At 44.0% G+C, this 23,615-nt stretch overlaps 1 protein-coding gene across 6 annotated transcripts in view; it reads right to left on the minus strand.

The window, feature by feature from the left end:
- Positions 1-4,848: 4,848 nt before the first annotated feature.
- Positions 4,849-23,615, minus strand: part of znf438 (zinc finger protein 438) — a 42,521-nt gene continuing 23,754 nt past the window's right edge. For 2 of the 6 annotated variants that reach the window (XM_040166989.2, XM_078097023.1), the window contains 2 exons: positions 10,078-11,865; positions 4,849-9,930 (listed from right to left, as the gene is read on the minus strand). In XM_040166989.2, coding sequence (XP_040022923.2) covers positions 9,336-9,930; positions 10,078-11,837 — 2,355 coding nt within the window. In that variant the 5' untranslated portion in view covers positions 11,838-11,865 and the 3' untranslated portion in view covers positions 4,849-9,335. Of the gene's footprint in view, positions 9,931-10,077; positions 11,866-17,062; positions 19,070-23,615 lie in introns of those variants that run through there. The other 4 variants (XR_013454518.1, XR_005710380.2, XR_005710379.2 and 1 more) reach the window with 4 other exon arrangements.

The following is a 23,615-nucleotide window of genomic DNA, read 5'->3' on the forward strand; positions in this document are numbered from 1 at the left end:
AGCTGATTTTATTTGCCCATCACTCCAGGGGAAACACTGAATGGGGCGAATCAAACAGCTTTGGAGCCTTTTAAATTGAGCGGGCCGAGGCTCATAGAGTTATCTGAGAAGAGAGGAGAGGATGGGAACAGATGGCAGGAGTCCCCCTTGGGCAAACGGCGCCTACCCCACTGCACCCTGGGAGCTCTTGACCATCTGGACAAAAAGGCAATGAATAGCACCCCGCAGCGGATTCCCCACCGAAGCGACATGGAGGCAAAGAGGCCGGCGAACTTGGAGCAATGTCACCAACACGCTGTCTATCAGCTCCATGTCAGAACAAGGTGTCCAACATAGACTCCGTAGGGCTGAGAGATGTACAGGAATAAAGCGCATGCTGGCTCGGGGGTTACTTACTTGTCCTGATTTTGTCTACAGACACACACACATACATTAAGCTCGTCTTGTAGAGCATGCAGTCTCAATGCTTATATACCCATTGAAGAAAAAACTTTTATTTCTAAATCAGGACAGATGCAACACAATCTCCTTCTCTCCATCTCACTGTTTTGTGTTAGCACTTGCTGCCAGGTATGAAGTTGGGACTGTTTGCTCTTTGGGCAGAAAAACATTTTGTCTACAAATCAAAAGCATACGTCTGATTTGGCGCAGCTAACTGTACCGTCACCTTTCATGCTGAAGAGACTATTGGATCCAGAATGGGAATGAAACAGAGAAAGATGTGTGTTTGGTTAAGATACTTGCTATGAACCAGCAAGGAGTTGCTCTCTGCACACTAAATCACATCTTTAGAAGGAAGTTTCAGTCCCAAGGGATCTCACTTTACCATTCAACCCTTCATGTTATCTCGGCAATAATCATGATGACTAACTGCTGCTAGTACGTATTGTCAGAAGGACTTTTAGGGGTTTCTCAAAGTGTCAAGCAAGACTTCAATATTATTAGTGTCTTTTTATCGCATGTTATGAATAATGACAAACAGCTGGTTGAGGACAAGGAAAGCAGAAAGTCTGCTCAACAGTTCATGTTATCAATGTTGATTAACAGAGGAATACTTCTGCTCTTTGAATTCAAACAGTCTTCAAAATAAACTTTGGTCTTACGTTGGGCTCCACTACTCACGCTTCTACCCTCAGGCAGGAGGTATAGAAGTGCCAAATGCAGGACCACCAGACTAAAAAACTCTTTTTTCCCCACTGCCATTAGAGCCAACAACCACTGATAGGACTCTATAACCTAATCCACAACTGGTCTGCACTTAAGCTTGTTAGGATTCACTTACTGTTACTGTACTGTTAATTTATATTGCACTCATTTCATTTAATTTACAACCTGCTCAGTTTTGCACTTTTCCTCCTTACCTAATTTCTGCCTTATCCTTACCTCATTTTTATTTTTATTTCATGTACATTTATGTAAATGTTGTATTTTTATTTTAAAATTGGTCGGCTTTCGGGACAGACAAGCACAAGAATTTCAATACACAGGGCGTGTGTAACTGACAATAAAAATCTTTGAACTCTTCTTTGAAACTACTTGGTTAGGTTCAGTAAAAGAGCTTTTCTCAAGAAAACCCCAGATTTAGGTCTATGAAAAGAAAATCTTTGGGATTAAATAACTAACGCGCACCTAAACAGATACAGAAGTTGAGCAAATAATATTGAACAAATAAATCAACGTTGACTTGTCAAGTCATCATAGGTGCTGATCTGTGCATCACAAGCCTAATGATTCTTACACTTTGGTCCCCTCGACAGTTCCGGGTCATTTTAAATCATCATCATTTTAAAACTGCACAAAACATGGTTCAACAGGACGAACATTGCTCCACAATGTGGGGGTTGAGTTTCATCAAAAGGTGATCTGCAAGTTTTTGAGAGGCCTCCGTCTTTCAGAGGTGTCTCTCTATGCCCATCCAGTGATGTACCTGCGCCTGCTCATCCTCCTGAGGTGTCTCCATCCCTGCTCAAATTTAGAGCCTCAGCCCGACTCGGATCGATGCCTTCTCCAGCCGCTCATCATCAATTATTCACCTGATCAGCCCTGCTGCTCATTAGATGACTAATCTGGGAGGGTGAGTAGACACGGGGCGCTTTGAAACCCGAGACCGAGAGGCAGCAGGAAAGGGAAAGGGGGATCATATCTCCAGATCAGGAGAGAGAGAGAGAGAGAGAGAGAGAGAAACAGAGGGAGAGTTCGTAGATGTGGGATTAGCGATTTGTACATCTAAGTCCTGACATCCAGGAGCCTTGATAAATCTTTGATGAAACCGTAGAATCACTTTGATAAATGTGCACACGTATCACCAACGTATCGCACGTGCAGACAGAGGCTTCACGGATGTTAGTGTATTGCGGCAGACTGGCAACCAAGCATGAACAGTGGGAAGTGAGAAGGTAGGAGTGAAGCTCCCTTTAGCCAAATGATTGCATGTTGCACTCACATTACACCCCACCTAAATTGTTCTTGAGAACATCTGTGGTCAGTTCGGGCCATTTTTTTACTGTCCTATAAATCTCCTCCTGGCAGTCTCCCAGTGAGCCCAGTTGTTTGCGTCTCCCTGCGTGGTGTCAGAATTAAAGAGCTTAACAAGTACACACACTAAGCAAAGACAATTCTGATTGTACATAGGTACATGGATACAAATGCTATCTTGCTCAATCTTGACACTTCTTGGAGCTGCAGTAGTGTTGAAGGCCCAATGAAAGAAAAGGAAAAAGACAGAACAGTTCTCCTTCTCTTCCACTGATCATGTATAAGCAGCGAGGAGGGGTGGAGTAGGTGGGGGGTAGGCTTTGATCTCCCCTGTCCCCCTGAGAGCCACGGTGAGGTGGGAGTACAGTGTGACGGCTTCGGTACACGTTAGCTCTGATTAAAGGGAAATATGCATCAGCGTGTAGAGCTTTCCTTTTTATCTGCGCCTGCGATGGCGGTGGTAGATTGGGCCCCGATATGTACTGATGTTGCAGCTTCATCTGTGTTCCACCAGAGCTGAAAGACACCTGAAGTAGGTTCACTCTCATTTGAATCCTTTGAGTCCATGAAAGCAGTTTTAAGAAGTTGAGGAGTCGGTGCAAACCTTGCTGAGCTGGTTTTGTATCAGGGAGTCGCTTTTTACTCTTTCGGTGCTGTTGTTTGTTTGAGTAGCAGCAGGAATCGAACCACAAGTGACCTTTGACCTTTGATACAGGGTAATTTGCCTCCAAATCAATTAGAGCTCAGGACCTGCATTCCTCACTGGTGTGACAATGATTACAAGGGCTGGGCCTTCTGCAGAGATCACAGCATTTGGTCCTGACGGCATGGAAACAAATAGAAAACGCATCCTCCTACTAACTTATTTGTCTCTGTTTTCTGTGAATCGGACGAGTGGTTCAGTGTCTTCTTTTGCTCTAAATGCATCGTGCAAAGCGAAGAGGGGAAATGGAGATTCTAATGCCATCTACATCCATCAAATATGACGCCTTCACAAGGAATGTAACAATTGTTTTTGTGCTCATTGCGGACCATAGAAACCTTTTTCTGAACCTCATCAGGCTCCAATCTACTATCGGGCTGCAATTCAAAGGTAGTTTTTGTAGTTCATGTGTGGTTCTAGCAAGTAGGAGAGACACAGTCGTGCGTGTCCAAACAAAATTGTAGAAACTGAATGTTTTGATGCTGAAACAGACAGATGGAAGGACGGTTGGGAGGGGAGGAGCGCAGAGGTACGGCATATGTAGGCTCTGAAAAGCCCTTTGGCTAGCCCACTTTGCTTGATCCTTACGTCCTGCTCACATTTTTCCAGAATGAAGTATAAATGATTCCCATGCTCTGAATGTCTTCTGATGAATACACCGGGACAATACTCTGTCTGCATCAGCACTTCACTCAAGCAGTCCTGTTTGCTACAGTAGATGAGGCCCATAGAGCGAGCAGCACAACTATTGATGTGTTGGGCAGAAAGCAACCCCTTTGGAGGGATTCAGAATGCCACGAAGTTCAAATGTTACAATTAGAACACCGACACGGCATGGCTTCATTATTACATTCATTTCTTTCAAAAAGCATACGCATCTCTGCAATCGTTCTTATAAAATAACAAGTTTATCCTACACACACTAGGGGCGCACGGTGTTGTGGTGGTTCGCACCGTTGCCTGCGAACCAGCGGCTTTTCTGTGTGGAGTCTACGGTTCGCTCGGAGTACTTAGCTTTGGGGGTTTGGGGATTAATTGGTCACTATAAATTGCCCATAGGAGTTTGAATGTGAGTGTGAATGGTAGCGTGTCTGTGTCAGTCCTGCAACATAGTACCCCATCCCTCAATGTTGGCTGTGATTGACTTTCTGTGTACATACCTTAAGAACTGTGCACGTGGGCCATATCTTAAACGCTTTGGCAAAGCAAATCAGGAGAAAAGGTGGGCAGGAAGCGAGGAATAATGCGCCCACTCACTCGCTCAGTCCAGAAATCCCACTTGCCCCCTTTATCCCATATGAAATTTCAGGACATACTGGTATCAGAACAGAAAGGCGGCGATTGGATTGACCGCCTGAGTGAAAATGTATATTTATGGCTGAGAACAACAAGAAAACATGGTGCAAGAACAAAGCAAATGCCAGGAGCGCCCCACTCTAGGAAAACAAGGGATTTGTGGGCGAACATTTTCTAGCGACGCCTCTCTGAGTGATCGAGGACTCGCACCAGTGGTGTGACATTGACCTTTGACCATCAAAATCATATCAGCTAATCCTAAAGTCCCAGTGGGTATAATGAGATACCACAACCTCAGGACCAGACGGATAACCTGGAAAAATGCCTATATGCTATTTTACTTACACAGTCACGCATAAACAGAGCAGTCACAATTTCCTCAACAAAGCACACCTTTACTCTCATTGATTTAGTTTTCCAGGTACGGACAGTCACTAACACAAACACTTTCAGTCTTTTTTTTTTTGTGGACACAGTCAACATTTTAAGGGAGTCAAACACATCACACCACCTAATGTGGGATTTTTCACTTTCCAACTTGTGCCAACAGTGACAGTCATGTACGCTCATCTAAATGAGGAGAAAAGAGTCTGACCCCTAAAGTGTGTAAATTCCTGGTTTATGTTGAAGGCCTGAAAACAAAGGACAGTTCACTGATGGACACTCAAACATGGCATTTGACATACATACCACTCAGTGCGACATTTAGACATCAGTGCATTGCCCTTTGTGTCAGACACATAAGGACAGATTTACATGGCTTTTGTTGCCGGTGTTGGCAATGATATATTTATCTTGTTTTATTTCTCCACTAGGACAGAACACAGCAGCGGTTTCACTACTTACTCTATGTAAATATATATATATATTTATGTGTATCTTTTTGTCAATATATCTATATATTCTATCCATGGAATAAGTCTATATAGCATATACTGTATATATACTTTTGGTGGGGTTTTGAAAACATTCAGGTACATTCACTTTACCCTGTTATGTTATTTTTTTCTTCATATAAAAAGGTAAACACAGACAACTGTTAGCAGAGGTATGGGCCATGTACTAATGGCCTCCCATCAAGAAACAAGACAAAAAGCCTTCCCCAACTTAGAAGAAGCAAACATAACAATAGTCTCACTGCTGGTTCTGGACCAACAAAAAGCATAAATATACTAACAGATCTCTGTATTAATCTAGGGTATGAAATAGCATATTTTCTGGACTAAACAACAGTTTATATTAACTCCAATAATAGAGTCTGGGGGCACACAATTCTACAGGTGCATACATGGCAACAACAGGCAATTTGATGGTTTCCCTTGCGTATTGAACAAGTCAAATAAAAGTACTCTGTCAGTGGTTAAAAAGCTTAATGCAAAACTCACTTCTACAATCAATAGCGTGAATAAATCCTTGGCATATCACAGAATACACAAATAGGCATTAAACAACAAGTCAAGGAGATAGAACCTGGCCTACAGAGGACCATACTGACCGTAAGCCACACTACGCATGGACACAGATTTTTTTTTCAGAAGGCCACAAGGATATCACTTGGGTGCTGGTTAGGAAAGTGTTCCTTCGTGGGCCTGGTTAGTCAGAGGACCCTAATACTGCCCTCAATTAGACGGAGTTCAAGTCATTACTAAAATATTGATCTACCGTAACGGGAGCAATATTACATAAAATGATTGTTTACACTGAAGGATTTTCTTGAAACTGTTACGATCCAAGGCCAATTGATTAATTGTCAGCCAGTGTGCCCTTGTTATGAGATTGACATTTCTCAGCATATTATAAAAGGGTCAGTCCACCCAAATAAAAAACAAAGCATTTTCTCGCTTAACCCTTGTGCTATCTAGCCATGGACATTTGTTAATTTTAGTTGAGGTAAGATCTTAATGTTTTCTGCCCGAGGGCCCCTGAAATGGAGGTGAATGGTGAATTTTGTTTGTGGTGCTTACAGTATTATAGAAAAGAAGTTTCCCCTGGATAATCCAGAGTGATGGTGATACTGTTTCTACAATGACATGTCTTCATTTACAATGAAATTTTTAATTTGGGTGGAGAGGGAAATCTCAAAAAATTAGATTTATGAAAAGTTGCTACAGTTTTATGAATTCTGGATCACTGTTGACCTAGACATATGCTCAGGTCAGGATCTCATACCAACAATGCGGCCATGAGATGACGTGGGTTTAAGGACCAGTACAAAACCATAATGCCCTTGCATTATCTGTTCCATCCCACTATGTCCGTAACTCTAAATCTACTTCCTTTTTCCAGACCACCAGTGCTTTAGCACTGTACAAATTCACCAGCAAGGTCCCAAGGAGTGCCCACCGCACTATGAAATGGAAGCCGTGGACAGGATTTCCGTTGATGTAGCATGATGAGCAGTCACGGTAATAGTTACATGAAGACAGCCAGGTGGCAGCAGCACAGAGGTCTTCTGAGGCTGCCTAGAATGGGGACACACTCCACATAGATGGGCACCTCCTGGTACCAGGTGCAGGTGATTTTCTGTCAGTGGTGGACTTTTCTTACAACCCCTATTCAAAATCAAAAGTTGATCGTTCTTAAATTGTAAGTGGCCTCCTTAGACCGTGAGCACCTGAACCAGGCACAAATGCTCTGATGGCTCCTTTGCCTTCTCAGATGAAGCTGGTGGACTGAATACTGCACACCTGGTGCTCTGCTTACTGAACTACCTCCAAAAAACGATGACGATGATGGATACAGATTGATGGCTACTAAGCAGCTCTTTGCTTCCTCAACATGTACTGTGCAGCTTTTTGAAGATTAAAAAAATACTTTCATAGTGGACCTATTGTAGGGAGCTCCTCAAATTTACCACAGTGTGGATAACTGACTAGACAAACCCAAGAGGGTGATTCACATTTGTATGCTCAATGCAACAGTCAAAAGGAGAGAGTAGATTAGGTTACCTTGGGAGGCTCCATGACTCCCCATGAAGCAGTTTCACAAACCCTGGAAATCACAGCATCCCATGACGACTGGGGTCTTCTAGCAGTAGAACGCTGCCTCCCTGGTGGACTGTCTAGCATCAGATCAATAAGTGGAATTTGGGGGAAGGCATAGAGAATGCAGGCTATCAAGGTCTAACTAAGTGAGGTATAGTGCACTAGAGAACTGGTCATTTATATTATGCTGGATTTACCAGAGCAAATGCGCGGATGTCTTTAAGGCAAAGATGTCCACTTCCTCTCTGCAATTAGTGCTCCATTCCACTACCTCTGGGTAGAATCGCTCTTCTTTTTTTAGGCCTTTGCCCTTTTCAGCGCATTTGGGAGAGGACTGGCCCTGGGGTTTAGGAAATGTCAGAAATTACATATACAGACGCTGCTCGGACTTGTTTCCACCCGTCATAATAATTATATGATAAACTGCCGCGGTGCTATCTTACCAAATGAGAACGTGCTGGTGCCAAACCTGGAGAAAAGACTGCACTGCCCGAAAATACTCCCTTGCATGCTCCATTGCTTGATGGTCCAGCGCTGCCAAACTGTACGCGGCCCAATAGAGAGGCCTCTGTCCCCACAACCTCTCGGAATTAAGGGATTACTCCCAAGGACACTACAGCAATCAGACATAGGTTTACACCCCAAGGCCTCAATGTCTGGCAATGAAAGATGGACACCCTGACGTTCTGGCCCTGGTGCCACTTGGGATCAAACTAGAGCCCATTGAGCAAGATTTGAAGGGGGAAGTGACTGGAAAACATCTGTCATATGCAACGTTCGTACGGGCAGAACCGTTAAAAACGCATTTAGCCCGCCAGGACTAGGATTGGGTGGAATCTGCCGTTCTTCTTATGCTCCGTTCACACCAAAAGCAAAGCGAATTTTCGCCACACTTTACTCGCCCGACTAGTTATTTCGCTTCATTAGAGTCTCCTTTGTTCACTTCATTCGCAAGGTGGCGTGGCATATTTCCGTAAAGACAGTTATAATAATTTCCGCTATCCACCATGGAAATAAATAACTACTATTTCTGCTCTTTATTTGTTGTGTGAATTACACAAACGTTGGAACGGCAGACACTTTTGTGTTTGGGTTCAGGGCATCATCCATCGCCGCACACCGCAACAGTCACGTCTGTGCATTGAATCTACTCGCGCGAATAATTTGCTTCGCTTTTGGCATTGCAAATAAAAAAACACATGTGAATTGAACGGTCACAATAGCAGTCTTGCACTAAAGCCTCAAATGACTAACTTACTCTAGTGACCTACCACTCAAAGAGTACTCACTACTAAACTGGCAGCCCTCAGAGCAAAGAGAGCTAACAGCACGTCCCTCGATCCACCGTTCAAGGGTTAGGGTTTTGTACTGAGACTTGGGGACTGAGACTTATACATCATTACATGGTGACAGGAGGCTTTGTTGGTGTAGACTCACCACCACGGGTGGCACCCACATATGATGTGAAACTACATTATCTGCATTTCTAGATACTGTGAGAATTTGGGAGAAATTACACGTTAATAGTATTACTATGTCAGCTAGGTATTAACTGGGTCATTTAAAACATTTAAATAAGCAGTAGAAAATAATGATCGAACAATTTTAAATACTTTCAAACAAAATGTTCAAAAACAAAAACGTGACAAATAATATTAAATATAAAATCTGAATCTATACTACACAAGATCAATTTTCACCATTGGCTTGACATTCTTTTACCCTTTCATTTTTATTTCAGCACCAAGCCAAATGCCTCAACTGGTGAGAGATGAAAGATTTAGTGATAAAAGATATAACAGAAACTCTCCTTCCCTGTGATGAGCGTGTGTGTGTGAGGAGGAGTCCTTGTAAAGGGCTCAATGGCCATGTGAGGGCTAGGCTGGATAGTGTGGGCTCGGAGCAGGAGTGTCCAGGTCCCCATCCGGCTCTGCCTCTTCCTGACCAGAGTAGGAGCTTAATGCCTCCCACAGAAGGTTGGGCTGCTCACAGTGGTGGCGACACCTCCAGTGCTCCATAACACCCTCTTTACTGTCCAACATCTCGCTGCAAAGCACACAGTTAAAGGCTGCACCTGCTGCAAGGATTCCAAGGCCTCCACGTCTATCTGGAGATGAGAGGCTCTCGTTGTCCACCCCCTCCCTTCCACGGTGGTGGGACATGATGTGCTTCTTGAGCTTTGAGAAGGAAATGAACTCCTCATCGCAACTGCCGCACTTGACCAGGTTGCGCTTCTCGTTGAGCTGTCGCCAGTAGTGGGCAGCATGCTTTACTAGCTCATTCTCAGCCTCTCGGCCAACTCGAACTTGGTCATCATGTAGTGGGACTTGCACCTCCTCCCCATGAACATACAGCAAGTGCATCTTCATGTCAGCAAAAGTCGGAGTGATGGCCTGGCAGCGGCCACATTTAATCTGCAGCTCCACAGGGTCTTCGCTATCCTGCTCATCTGATGGCTCTGGGTAGCTGCCCCTTGTGAGTAAAACAACAACGAATGCTTTATACAAATTAGTTAAAACTGCTTTGAAAAAGTACAGCAACTATTCAATTTATTTAAACATTAAATCGATGAGTTGGCAATTATGCACAAGGTAGTAGGTGCTCAATCCATAATCTCACCCCTCCAAAGACAGGTCATCCTCATGGTGGCTGATGGATGGCTCCACGGTCAGAACCACCTTGTGGACCTCTCTCAAATGACTGAAGTAAACCCCCACGTATCCGAACGCTTTCTCGCAGAACTCACAGCTCAGGGAGCGGCGTGGGCGTACCTCAGAGTGGTGAAGCTTCATGTGGGTGCTTAGGCTGCCGGAGTGAGCATATGCTTTGCGGCACACTGGGCAGACGTAGGGCCGCTGGTTAGTGTGGCTGTTCATGTGGCTCTGGAGGTGATGCTTGAATTGAAAACAGCGACTGCAGGTGGGGCAACGATGGAGCGGACGGCTGCCAATGAACACCCGCGAATGGGAGGTCCCTCTCAGGTGGAGGGCTACGGGGGCTGGTTGGGGAGGACAGTCCAGGGGCTTGGTTGTGGTAGTGGTGGAGAGCTGATGACCAAGAACAAGCTCCTGTTCTTGGCCATCTGGTGTAATAGCAGGCAAATTAACCAGTTGGGAAACTGTCTCCATAACCAAAATGGGCTTGGGTCGGATGCTGCGGTACTTCTTTGAAATATCAACTTCCTTTGGTTCGGAGCCTGGAACAACTGCTGACGGTTTCTCTGGGACCCTTCTACGGAAGAAAGACAAAGACCTCTTCTTTCTTGCCTCAAATGCCAAGATGTCTTCCATGGTCTTTCTCTTCCTCCCCCTCTTCTTGCCAGGCGGTTTCTGGAGGGTTCCCAATACAGGCATGAATGTGATCTTGGCCTGGTGCTGTAGAGTTGATTTTGGCATCTGGTTGTGACCCAAGGTGTCAGCAGTTTCAAGGGGCTCGGATGAAGGTTTTAAGGTACAACTGGTAAATCCAGTCGGGCAAGACAAACCCTTCTTCTCTGGAGATAAATTGCTGAGCTTTGCAGCAGGAATAAGGGTGCTCTTCATTTTAGAGTAGGGCATAATGGCCAGTTTACCTTTAGGTGGAGACGGGATAATCTGGACTGCTTTGCTAAAGATGGCTGAGGACAGAACAGTGATACTGCTCGACGACTGGGCTGCAGCGGACTTAGATTGGCACAGCCTCAGTGTGGTATTACTCTCCTCCTGGGGTTTTCCTGGTGAACCATTGACAGCAGTTGGGGGATACTGGAGATTCTGAATGAGACTAGTTAGAGCAGGTCGTTCAGAAGCATCTTGTCCTTGCTCTAACTGAGAACCCGGGTAAAGTACGGCATTGTCTGGGAGTAAAGCAGTGACAGAGATGTCAGAAGAGGCTGGGTCTATCAGAAGAACTTGCTCTGAAGGCTCCTCTTTGGGCACTAGTGTTTCCTTTGTGTGCTTGCACTCATGTTGTTGTTTTTTCATCACTGTTGATGCCACACTGACAACTGACTTGGTTTGTGCCATCACAGCAACCTTGGAGGGTGTTTTAACCCTAGCAGATGGTGGTGGTGACTTGACCTTATCTGTAGTCCCTTTGCTCCTCACTGGCTGGTATCTCGGAATTGGCAACTTCAGGTTATTTTGGGTGTGTTGCTGTTGTTGCTGTGGTGTCTGAGAGGCCACAGAAGGGGGCAGCGCCACTAAAGAGAATGTGCCATCCTGACCTGCAATTTGCATCAGTGCATAGTTTTGGGTGGGCACAATGATGGACTTTGGGCTGGTGGCAGTGGTAGCCTCAGGGAGGGAAGAGGGGGGCTGGCAGGACAGGACCGCAGGGGAGGGGGAGGGCACCACGGCCGGGGCCTTGGGGGCGATGCTCCTGTATTGAAGGCTCTTCATCTGAAAGGCTGGACTCACTGGCTACCAACTGAAATAGAATCACAAAAGAAACTGTTTCATTAGATATTGCAAAGACACCATATAGCTTTAAATTTCAAATTTGGCCCTAACCAGTTTACAAACCGGTTTAAAAATAACTGCTAATATTCCAACACACTATGATCATAGTTTTAGATTATTTCTTTTGATGGTGTTGTTACTGTGCAACTCAAGCATGAGAAGCCAACGCAATGTCATACAGGCATCTGCACAAGTGTGACAAGCTGTCCTATTAGCCATGTCTCTCTGGTCTCACACAGCAGACCCACTCTTCCCCAGGCTAAGGACAAACTGCCTTCTTTGATTTGGGCTCTTAGTCGTGGTACAAGCTTGGGCTCTGCAGAGGGGGTTGCACTACTTATAGCCCCCACCCCCTCCCACTTCCTGGAAGGATCAGCCAGTGGAGCATGAAAGATGCCCAACGGCAGGATCTGTACTAGATGAAGAGGGGCTCCCCTCATGTCCCCTCCACAGAACACCACTGCAACCTGGCCGAAGGCAAGGAGGATGCCCCTGAAAAAAGCCCTGGATTTACTCTATCATCCCTTTAAAAAAATAACGGTTCATGGTTATCCAATGGGGATGAGGCTTCTCCACTCAGTGGATAGCCACTCTGACTGTGTTGATACAAAATACTACTGAAGTCTTTGGGGTCACTATAACCTCAGGGTGAGGTTTTAAACAAGTCTATATTATATAAATTTACCGTACAGTTTCCATCCATCAATCAAAAGCCACAGGTATGGCTTTAATAACAGAGGCAGAATTCCCTTCGTTTGTATCAATGCTAAATCTTGAGTTCAAAAGGAGGGAGAGATTACAGGGGAATGTATCAAAGGGCCCAATTGTAAACAGCTTGTCAAGTTTGAATTTCACATTATGACCAAACTTCTGTAATAACAATCAGCATTAAGTGCAACAATCTGGAGGTGTCACAAAGGCAGATATTCAACAACAGAGATTGTCCATAACCCCTCTGCCCCCACCACCTCTATATTAGTTATAGAGCAAAAAGCTTTACGCTTTTATAAGACGCGTAGAGATTGTTTATACAGTACCCCTACTGCATTACGACTCCATATAACTGGAGGTATTCCTCCTCTGTGTGGATAGTTGACTCCAGTTTGACTGTGACTTTGGCTGAAGACCGAGTGGAATAACACCGTGGGATGTGGGTTCCTCTGGGCCTTTCACGCAGCTACAGAAAGTGGGAGTTTGGGGTGGAGATAAAGCGCTTGGCGATTCATTCTACCATGTGAAAGTTTACAGTTCGACACGAGGGAGAAAAAAAAAACTGTGCGTATCAACAGCTGGAGGAGCAGAACCAGTAGGCCCATAATCCTTTTGTCACAGATGATCAGCAGACGTCACCTGAAACCAAGTAGCTCCACAAAAAAGCAAGACCCATTTTAATACATCCCTTTGTCTTATTCCAGCTGGAAAAGAAGGAATAGTGATGGAGAAGCATGTCTTGTTTGAACTCGAAGAAGGCTAAGATTGTGACTTAATCAATGCAGTCAATGCTAGACAGTAAGATAAAAATGGAATGCACCCCGATCATTCAAGAATGCAGGAAGCACTGAAAACACTAATCTTCTCCTGCCAAGTTTTCTCATTACTATGTAAATTTGTTTCCAGAAGGTGATTTCACGTCTAATCTGATCATGTACACAGATGGTTTCTATCATATACTGCTGCTACATCTCGAGTGTCTGCATACGCATGTGTTTCCTCAGACATACAGATGGCAGCACGACTGTAGCAGGAGGAAGCAAGGACAGGAAGACACAGGAGGAACTAAGCAGCAAACATTACAACCATTTGTCAACAAGTGCAACTGTACTACCGACGTTACCAAACAGATCTTCAGCAGGTTCAAAGGTTCTTTTACCATGGTCAAAGTCTTTACTCAACATAGAGCAGCTAAGCTTTGGGCTTAAACTTTGAACCAAACTAAAGTATATTTGGAAAACTGAGTCTTGCAGTTTGGAGAAAATATGTCTGAGATGCATATATATTTCTTTTTTTTGGTTTTTTTTTAACATAAAACCTTTTCCAATTTCATTATTTACATGCACAAATTCATTTGCATAGAAAGTAGTATTTCGGGGTTGCTGTCCCTGTGGGCTAAAACTGCCAGTGCTTCATTTGCACTTACAGGAGCGTTTTTGGATACATTCCATCAAGTTATTCTAAACTTGAGAGAGTTTGGCGTTTGGATCTTTAAACAAAAAGTCTACTTTTCCACTTTTGAATATTTCCAAAATGTTTCTGGACATATGTTTTAGTGAATGTGGTAATGGATTTACCACGTTTCTGGTGATTTTTGTTACTACTTGCCTCCAAAGGGCCCGCAACAGCTTTTGGTCTGGTTTAAAAAACAAAAGCCCAGATAGTCTCCAAGTCGTCATTGTAAATACAGTGCCTGAACTGTGAGTACCATTCCAATATAGCAACTGTGTGAGACAGTCCCAAATTAGGTGGAAATTATTTGCCTCCAATGAGCCACATTGTCTCCAACATGTTAAACTCATATATGTCTCCTGGTATGGGGTCTGAAAATATCTATTTTTACAGCAGTGTTCCAATCCATGGATTTAGATTAGTACCAATGACGAGAGAAAAACTCCCCACCAAGCAACCTCAAAAAGCCCCACTCCTGCTTCCCCTGTCCACTTTTCTATGTACAGGATGTTTTCATTTTTAGCATAAAAAAAGTAAATTGTGCAATCAAGAGAGATTTACGGGTTTGGTATTTATTAGGATTTTCTAAAACGCAGATTCTGCTCTTAATAAATCTGGAGCTCTGCACTTCCAAGAAATATTGTAATGATTGGGGGAGTCTGAAAAAGTTATTCTGCTGATTTGGCTGCAATCAATATATTAGATGCTTCATACAATACTGGTGGGGTGAAGAGTTTTTCTTGAGCGATGTATACAATCTGAAGGTCTCTGAGGCAAATTTGTAATTTGCGATTTTGGATCATATAAAATGAATTGAATTGGTGGTCCAACTCGAGGGAAAGTGCTTTCCTCACCCTTTCTGGTACTCTAATACAGTAGGTGAGTTTCTGTGATGACCATTATGACTACACTCAAAAAAATGATATTGACTGGTTGTTACATTTACTTTAGTGCAACATGTATTTCGAACGATATTAATTCATGTTTCCAATGTGAACGTGATTCAGTCATGTAGGATTTGCATGAACTTCACAACCAGATAAAGATACACGTTGGCCCTGCACATGGAAAAGGTTAGCAGAAATCCATCGCCATCTGTCTAAATGTAAAACAATTATATGAGCATTAATGTCTTTATATCTTGAGTTGTTCTGTTGAGGCTATTTGTTATTTAGTGTTATTTTCGACCAAATTAAAAAAGCCGACAGTCCCCATGTGCATGGCTAGCTATGCCGCGTTAGCGTTAGATAACATTATGTTGTCTCCTTTTTGCAACCTGCCACATAACCTGCCAATGTGAACGGTCAGCTAACGCTTATAAAAATAAATGACTTAGCATACATTTTGTTAACTAGGGATAATACTGCCGTCATTTAGCTTTACTGAAACATAGGACATAAGTTAGCTAGTCCGGAAAAGGCCAATAGCGGCACACAGCTAATTTATCATTAGCATCCTTTTCCAGACTCTAGTAAAGACAAAGTTAACTTTAATAATGAAAACTATTAGCCTGAAAGGTAAAAAAGTGAAAGTTTAGTTTGACACCATTAAATCAACGATATGATAATTATTTCAATACTTAGTGAATTTGTGTTGGGATGTTAACGTTAGCTAAAATGGTCCGTTAGGTGTGAAACATTTACTTTGACTGTCCGTTTCTTTCTGCTGCCCGATTTTATTTATTTTTATTTTCCGATTGATTCTCTTTCCAATGATAGACGAGATTTGTTAAAGGTAACATTTCTATTTGTTAATAATATTGAATTGATCTTTTTATTTACGTGATGAATCTTTACAAATATGCTGTGTTTTTACAAATAGCAGAAAGTCACAGGGAGAATATTAAATCTCAGAGATTAATCGATACTCGGCAGAATTAAATTGTAAGGTTTCTAGAGAGTCTCGCCTCGAAGTATTACCCCTAAGCAATCGGAACTTGTATCTTGAAATGTAATTTATTTTCACTTCAATGCACTGGTCCACCTCACTGACTGCGCCATCCCACTGCAAGAGTGGCCTGTGTCTGCTATCCCCCAAAGAGTGTTGTGTGAATGTGTGATGGTCTAGCTAAATTAGATTTGCCAAGTTCCCATGTGTTTTTTTTATGTTTTATATGTTCAACCTGCTGCTAGTAAAGGTTGCGCTTTCCGTTGTTAGGTCAGTTGGAATTTTAGGTCAGTCAAAAAATAGAGGCAGTATATGGCTCATCACATTCTTGTTTTAATATTTGTTTTGGTTTTGTTTGGCTGAGGGGATGTGGAGGTGCACTCTGCATTTGCATTTCTGCACAAGATCCCGGTAATCATCAAGAGAACAAGCCCCAATGAGATATTGAGAGAAGACGAAATCTCTATCAGTGTTCGTTACACATAGGTAAGCAAAATATCTGCATCCTCATCTTATGGAAATTAAATATTCAAGATCAGATGTTAGTCTGTTCACGTTTTAACACCTGTGGTTAATATAAAAAACAGGTGACCGTGGCTCATGGAGTAGAGAGGGTGCGTTGGGAACCACAGCGTTGGCGGTTTGGACCCTGGCTGCTTCATGTCCCATGTCGAAGTGTACTTGAGAAAGACACCCAAGCCCTAAACTGCTCCCACTGTGTGGGATGGGTAACCATAGCTTAAAAATGTAAACCCTCTAATGCGATGCAAATGCGTCAACTTTAATGACATGTAATGTAAATGCAATGTAAGTCGCTTTGGATAAAAGTGTCAGCTTGAATTACATGTAAATAAACTTGCCTCAACCACATAATAAAAGGTTTCTTTATATGTGTAAGTGTTTTTGCCCTTAATATTTATTCTTTGACTTAAAATCATGGAAAGGATTTCCATTTGATTGAATGGCTTTCTTTTAGAACTAAGAAGTTATGTTTGACCAACTCAATTGTATCGAGTTAATCTCAGCGCGCTTCTATCCGCATAATCAACATAAAAAGCACTGTCCAGTTGCATGGGAGATGGTAGAGAAAAGGACGTTATTCATTTGTTATGTACCAGTGAGAGTCAGCTCGCCCAGTCATCAACCTTCTCTGCTCCCTCCGGTTGGCTTTCGTTTCCGATGAGAAGCAGAGGAAAGAGACCAACTGTCGGGAAGAAATCTAGAGAGCTGGAAAGTTTGACAGCCGGCCCTGTAAACCCGCTTCTAAACCTGATGATATAGACTCAGACAGGAGAAAACCAAAGACGCTGTGGTCAAATCCAATGCAAAGGCTAGCATTACATAAAGATGGTGTAATTGCGTTTTCCAATCGGTCATTCTAACACTGTTCCAAAAAAAAGGGACAGTTCAAAGAACGCAAAAGTCTGTGATGCGGCTTAACATCTAGTAATGGAAATATAAGAATCTATTCCAGCTGTATTTTTAAAAGCCAAACAAATGACCATTTACAGTGCTCAGCTCTCAGTAGGGCTGTCAAAATTAACGAGTCAATGGAATTGATGTGGCCGAGATTACTGTGATAAAATATGTTAACGCAGTTAACGCAACTTTGTTTACTTCGGGTATTCTGGATGCAGTATCTTCAGAATAACACAAGAACATAATGTTGACCTAACTAACTTGTGTGCAATAGAAAGAAATTCAAGCTATAATTTCTTTCTTGTATTTGTAATGAAGGGTTTCTGTGTGTAGATAAATGGGCAAAAAGTAAACTTAATCTATCAAATCGGAGGATGTAGGTGTCTGAATATTCTCCCCGTATAACAGGCCCACTTCAAGACTGGGTCTGGCCAACTGGTACATACTGAATGTGACGGGTATACCGCAGAAGGGCAAGGGGAGAAATGCCCAGGGAGGTCACAGATGCTACTCAATCTGCCACGCTCTGATCTGACTGGGGTCAGAGGTCAGGGCAAGGGTGACACAAAGAACGAGCTCATGAGAGAATGTGAGACACCAAGAGAGAGAGAGGGAAAAAAGAAAAACAAGGTGGGGGTGATCCACAGAGACAGATTATCAGGTAAAGCCAGAAGGGTGAGAGGTGAGGATCTGCTGTTTATGTTGGAAAGGGGTCAGGGTTGAGCACGAGGGCAGTGTGGGGACGGACTAGGCACCCACCTGGAATGGAATGGAACGCTCAGGGCCGACCAGCCAAAACAACCTGCCTATTGTTGGCCAGCGGTGCGATTGAGTGAGAGGCAGACGCAGCACTCTGTGAAATGTCAGAAACATGCAGAGCGCCGTGTTGTGGTAGCATCCCTGATGCATTCACCAATCCGGTTTTGTCTCGCTTTGGCCCCTCGACTGTTTCTACTGCAGGGTCCTTCATTTGCTCCCACAACAGTGGACAAGAAGGAGTTTCTCTTCTACTAGAGTTTGGGGAGGGGGGATCAAATGTGAAGAGTTTTGAGGAAAGCAGAGCAGGGAGGAGAGTAGTGTGGGATTTGTTATCTCCCTTCTAGGTGAGAGCAATGCTCATCTGGGACTCAAAGATAGAGCCTAAAGATGGAGGGGGTCTGGAATGAAGCAGTAGTGTGTGTGTGTGTGTGTGTGTGTGTAAGGGAGGGAGGGCCAAAAAAAACCCCATCAGAGGCCAATCTCCCCTAGGTTTTAGCCCAGATGAAAGGCCAGGATCTGGGCTAGATAAGAGGGCAGATGACGGGGGGTCGGGGCCAGCCGGCTGTGAGGAGCCATGTCCAGCGGCCATCTTTCACCAACCTCCTCCCTCTCTCTCACACACAAACACAGTACGTTAGGCAACCTGAGTGAGTGAGAAAGGTACTTAAAATAAAAAATCTCAATCTCAATTTTGAGCCCATTATTCAAACAACAATTAAAAAGGACATTCAGGAAAGTCATGCAGTCAAAGAATGAATTTGATCATTCCAATTGTTTTTTACTCCTGAGTGAATTTAAGCGTTATCTGTGCTTGATTGCGTCCTCCTGCACGCATGCTAACTGCTCATCTTGGCTCCCCAGCCTAAGGTGTACGTGTACACACACACACACACACACACACACACACACACACACACACACACACACACACACACACACACACACACAGGAGCAAGGGGTCTGGAGCAAAGGCGGTCATGGGGAAAATGAAATCACTGTTTGCAGAGGTCCTTGTTTCATCCCAGAGCTCTGCTGAATGAGAGTTCCAAGGAGAGTTAGAAATGGTGAACACACACACACAATAGCTGGCAATTTGGTCACATCAAACTGCTGCTTTTACCCTTTCACTGCGCAACCAACAGTAAAAATAAATAAATAACTAAGAGAAAGGACATCACAGCGTGATATGGTATTCCTGGCATGCACATCAGCTCACAGACATACACAGACACACACAGTCGTATGTCATCCACTGTCACCTGAGTAAATCAATGCAACTGAGAAATCCATTCCAATTAGGGTCCCGCTGCTCTGCCCTGCATGTGGATGTAGATTAATCGATATAGAAATCTCACTGCTAACCTGCCGTTCCTCTTTGAAAATATGCATAACGAAGACCAAGGCTCCTTTGCTTTCATTGAAATAGAAAGAAAATGTATAAAAAGTGACTCACTTCTCACTTTCTTTTGAATCTAATCAGCCAAAGGCCCTGTTTCAGTAGACACTGCAGAAAAGCTGGAAGCTCAGCAAAAATCAACGCTCTTTGAAGGCAGGATGATGTAAACCCATGACAACCAATGACCTCTGACCCCCCCATGCATCAAGGAAACTAACATCCTAAATCATCTATTCTCGCTGATGAACCAAATGCGCGCGCGCACGCGCGCGCGCGCACGCGCACGCGCACGCACACACACACACACACACACACACACACACACACACACACACACACACACACACACACACACACACACACACACACACACACACACACACACACACACGCGGCTGCCGGCTCAGAGCTGAATGGCGTCGACGTGGAGTGGAGGTGACAGCTGTGTGTCTGACTGTTCAAGGTCTTGAGTGTAAACGCGCTCCTCCCACCTCGGGTAGCCGGCACTGCGTTAGCCATGCTCGACACTAAACCTTTACCTGACCTTTCCATCCGCCACGACATTTCGACCCTTCTGAAGCACTAAAGCGGCAGAGAAAGGGAAGAAGGAAATCAAGTAAGAGCGAGGGATGACGGTTGTTGGGGCAGGAAGGTGACGACTGATGCTGCTTGGAAATACGGAATAAGAACCAACAGTTACTGAAAGTTAAAATATAACTTCAATGCTCTTGATTAGACCATCAAAACAGAAGGGACCATTTCGGAATACTTTACTATGCCACCATTCAAAGTGACAGCATGTGAGAAAGGGCCCTTTAATCTGCTGAATTCAAGTTCTGTGAAAAAACAGACTGTGTAATATTTGGTTTCAGAAATGTGCTGGTTGCCGCATCTAGATTTCTGCTTTGACCAACATGAACAAGGAAGGAAATGATGACGAGCCGGTAAGATTGCTACAGAAGCAGATAACACCTGAAAGAAAGGGGAAACTGGTGGAGCATGACATGTAAGGTGAGCCTGCAACATTTACACATGCAGATAAAACACAGTGAGCTCAGATGTATGTAATGTAGGACACACGGTGGAACATGAAACTAACAATTAGTCCCATTGTTGTCTTTACTTTTAAATGGCAGCAAGGCATATTTCAACATGGAATGACATTCCTAGAAATCAAATAATGACCTGAAGTAACCAGTGGATTTGGACCAATTGGTCTCCCTCGTGGCCCTAAAAAAACACAACAATAGCCAACACAAGACCCCTGCGTTTGAAATCTAGAGAGACACGCACAAGGTCAAGTCACACTTGACCCTTTGCTAAGAGGGAGCATTGGGATTCAATGGAGCAGTCAGATAATTGTCAAATGAGTAGACTTGTAACTTGACGGATTATCAAACAAAGTCTGAACCCACTTTTTATCTAGAGTAGAGAAGTAATCCTACTTCACTGAAGAATTAAATTAGTGCCTTTTTTTATTGTTTAGACAACTACGTTGATACCTTCTTTGTTTGAACCGGACCAACAACAAGTATCGGTGAGGAAAGACAAAATATGGCACTTTTATCCTCCCTCCCCGTTTCCATGGTACCCATTACCAACTAGTTGTTTTGAGGGATGCCCCTGCCTCAAATCTTGGGTGGTCGTCAAGAATGCCTGACGTGGTACATAGGAACCAAGAAGTAGGGTAAGAGACATAACACTTATACCAAAAGGCTTTAGGTAGTTTGACCACACACACCACAGAGGACCTTCCATTTAGACTAAGCTCTCTCTCTTTGTTCATTTACGTGCCCCCTCATGCAATGACAAGACGTACCACTGCATCAAGACACACACACACACACACACTTCCCTGTGATACCACCGCAACCTCGACCCACTCAACGCACGGGAGAACGTTACTGGGGGGAGGGAGGGGAAGGAAGGAAGCTGCCAGTTCACTAATTTTAGGCCCTCAGATGAAACGCTGGAAAAGGCAGAGAGAGCAGGCGTGGAGAGGCGGGGAAACTTCTCTCTCAATTTCTCAACTTTTTGCATCATGTCTTTTTAACCATCATTACCCTCTGAATTCCCTACAAGAGAGAGTCTCATGGATCTTTGATTCTCTGAACCATTTCTCCCTCTCTTCCTGTTCACAGCCCTCCCGCTCTCTCCCTCTTCCTGGCTTTCTCAGTCTCTTCCGCTCCCCTTTTTTGACTCTCTCACTTTCATTCTCGCTTCCCTCCCCTTCTCCCGGTACCGGAGTAAGTAAACAGTGTTGCGTGGGATGCTAATTAGAGCTGGTTCAGGGATGTGACGAGCCCAGAGACGGATAAACAGCAAGGTGAGGGAGGAGAAGAGATGAGATGGAGGGGGTGGAGGTAACCCACCCCAAGGGCAACACTGCGCAGACACAAACACATCAGCTTTCCGGTGAAGGACAGACAAAAGTGGTTTTGGCTTTCAACACAACTTCGGGCGGCTTTGAAGAGAAGGGCGGCAGCAGGGTAGAGGATTTTGAAGCGGCTGGGATGGAGTGAAGGACCCTGGCGGAGAAGGGGGCATGTGGTGGAGTCGAGAGAGCTCCACCGCATCGAGAGAACTTGACGGATGCTCCAAGAGCCCGATGAAAAGAATATGCAGATGATCCCAACCCACTTTTCACCCGTTGACGCGAGCCTGGGCTTCCAAAAGAAGGTCAATGCGAGGCAGCTTCACTCCGTTAACATAAGATGGCCTTTCTAATGCTGCGGTCACACCAAAAGCGAATTATTCACGCAAGTAGCTTCTATCAAAAGTCAATGCACGCAAATGGTTGGGGAGGAAGCAAATTCTTAACGGGCCCGGAAGGAGCGAAGCGAATAAATCGCAAGACGCACTTCCTGGAGGAGTCAGTGAAATTCACCCGAGCTTTTGGTGTGATTGCAGCATAAGGGGGGGGGGGGTAAGCTGCTGGATATAGAGGCTGGGTTAGTAATGAAGAGCACAAACATGTATGCAGCTTTGTGGAACCAGGCTGCAACCTCCGATAAGATAAGAAGTGCCTTAAAAGCTGCATTCTCTTTACTGACCATTCAGGGGTAGACACCTCTGGTCCTACAGATAAATTACCGATGGTGGCTGGTGGATTTTTTTTGGTCCCGGAAGTGAACCGGAAGTTGACCGCAGAAATGAAACGTCCACTAGCTGCAGTCCGTTAAGTCGACGAGAGAGCTTTTTGCTTTGGAAGTAAAACAAACAGTGGTGCGACATACAGCACTGTGCAGAGGAATTACTCCACGTGTCAAACAGAAGGAGGGTGAGTGGCGAACGGACCACTTAAAGTTTAACAATTAAACAATAGTGTCCAAAATACACTATCTAGTCTTTTAAGATTTAGTCTTTAGAAAAAAACAAGAATTTGTTATAAACAACAACATTCAAAATCATAATCTATTGACAACCCTAATATAATATATATATATATATATATATATATATATATATATATATATATATATATATAATGTGTGCCCATGTGGACCTATTTTGTTGGCAAAAGACTCAAAACTCAAACGCCCCACAAAACTTGACATTAATTAATTATTTTTGATAAAATGTCCCTGTTTTCATCCACGTCCTGGTTGTGTGTTCTCATCACAGTCCTGTGCATCGCAGCTGTGTAGCAATGTTCACTTCAACACGGCGGCGTGACGTTAACGAGCCGGCGTGACGTTATCACTGCGATCAACCAACCTCCACTTTAAAAACACAGTCCTGCCCGTTATTTTGGGGTCCCCGTATATACAATGTTAGCACGTAGCTAACCAGCTAGCTAAACCTCGCGGTGTAGCATCTCTACAGAAAGTTCCCTTTCATGCCGGTCCGTTGTCTGATTGTGAGGTCAAGATCATCGGTGTCCAGTTGTTTTACCTCTAGTTTCCCCGGCAAAGTTCTTGTTTCAAACGGGTCTTGTACCAAGAATGTACCAAGTTCGTCTTCTTTGAGGAACACTGTTGGTGTTGACATTGTTTCTGGTGTTAAAACGGTGCGTCTTGCCCTGACGAGAGCCCAGCGCAGGGCGGCGAAGGGCTATCCTAAAGCTAAATGTATTTTAGGACACTGAAATTGTA

Source organism: Gasterosteus aculeatus, chromosome 21 (assembly GCF_964276395.1).
Source record: "Gasterosteus aculeatus chromosome 21, fGasAcu3.hap1.1, whole genome shotgun sequence".
In the NCBI taxonomy this organism is placed as follows: Eukaryota; Metazoa; Chordata; class Actinopteri; order Perciformes; family Gasterosteidae; genus Gasterosteus; species Gasterosteus aculeatus.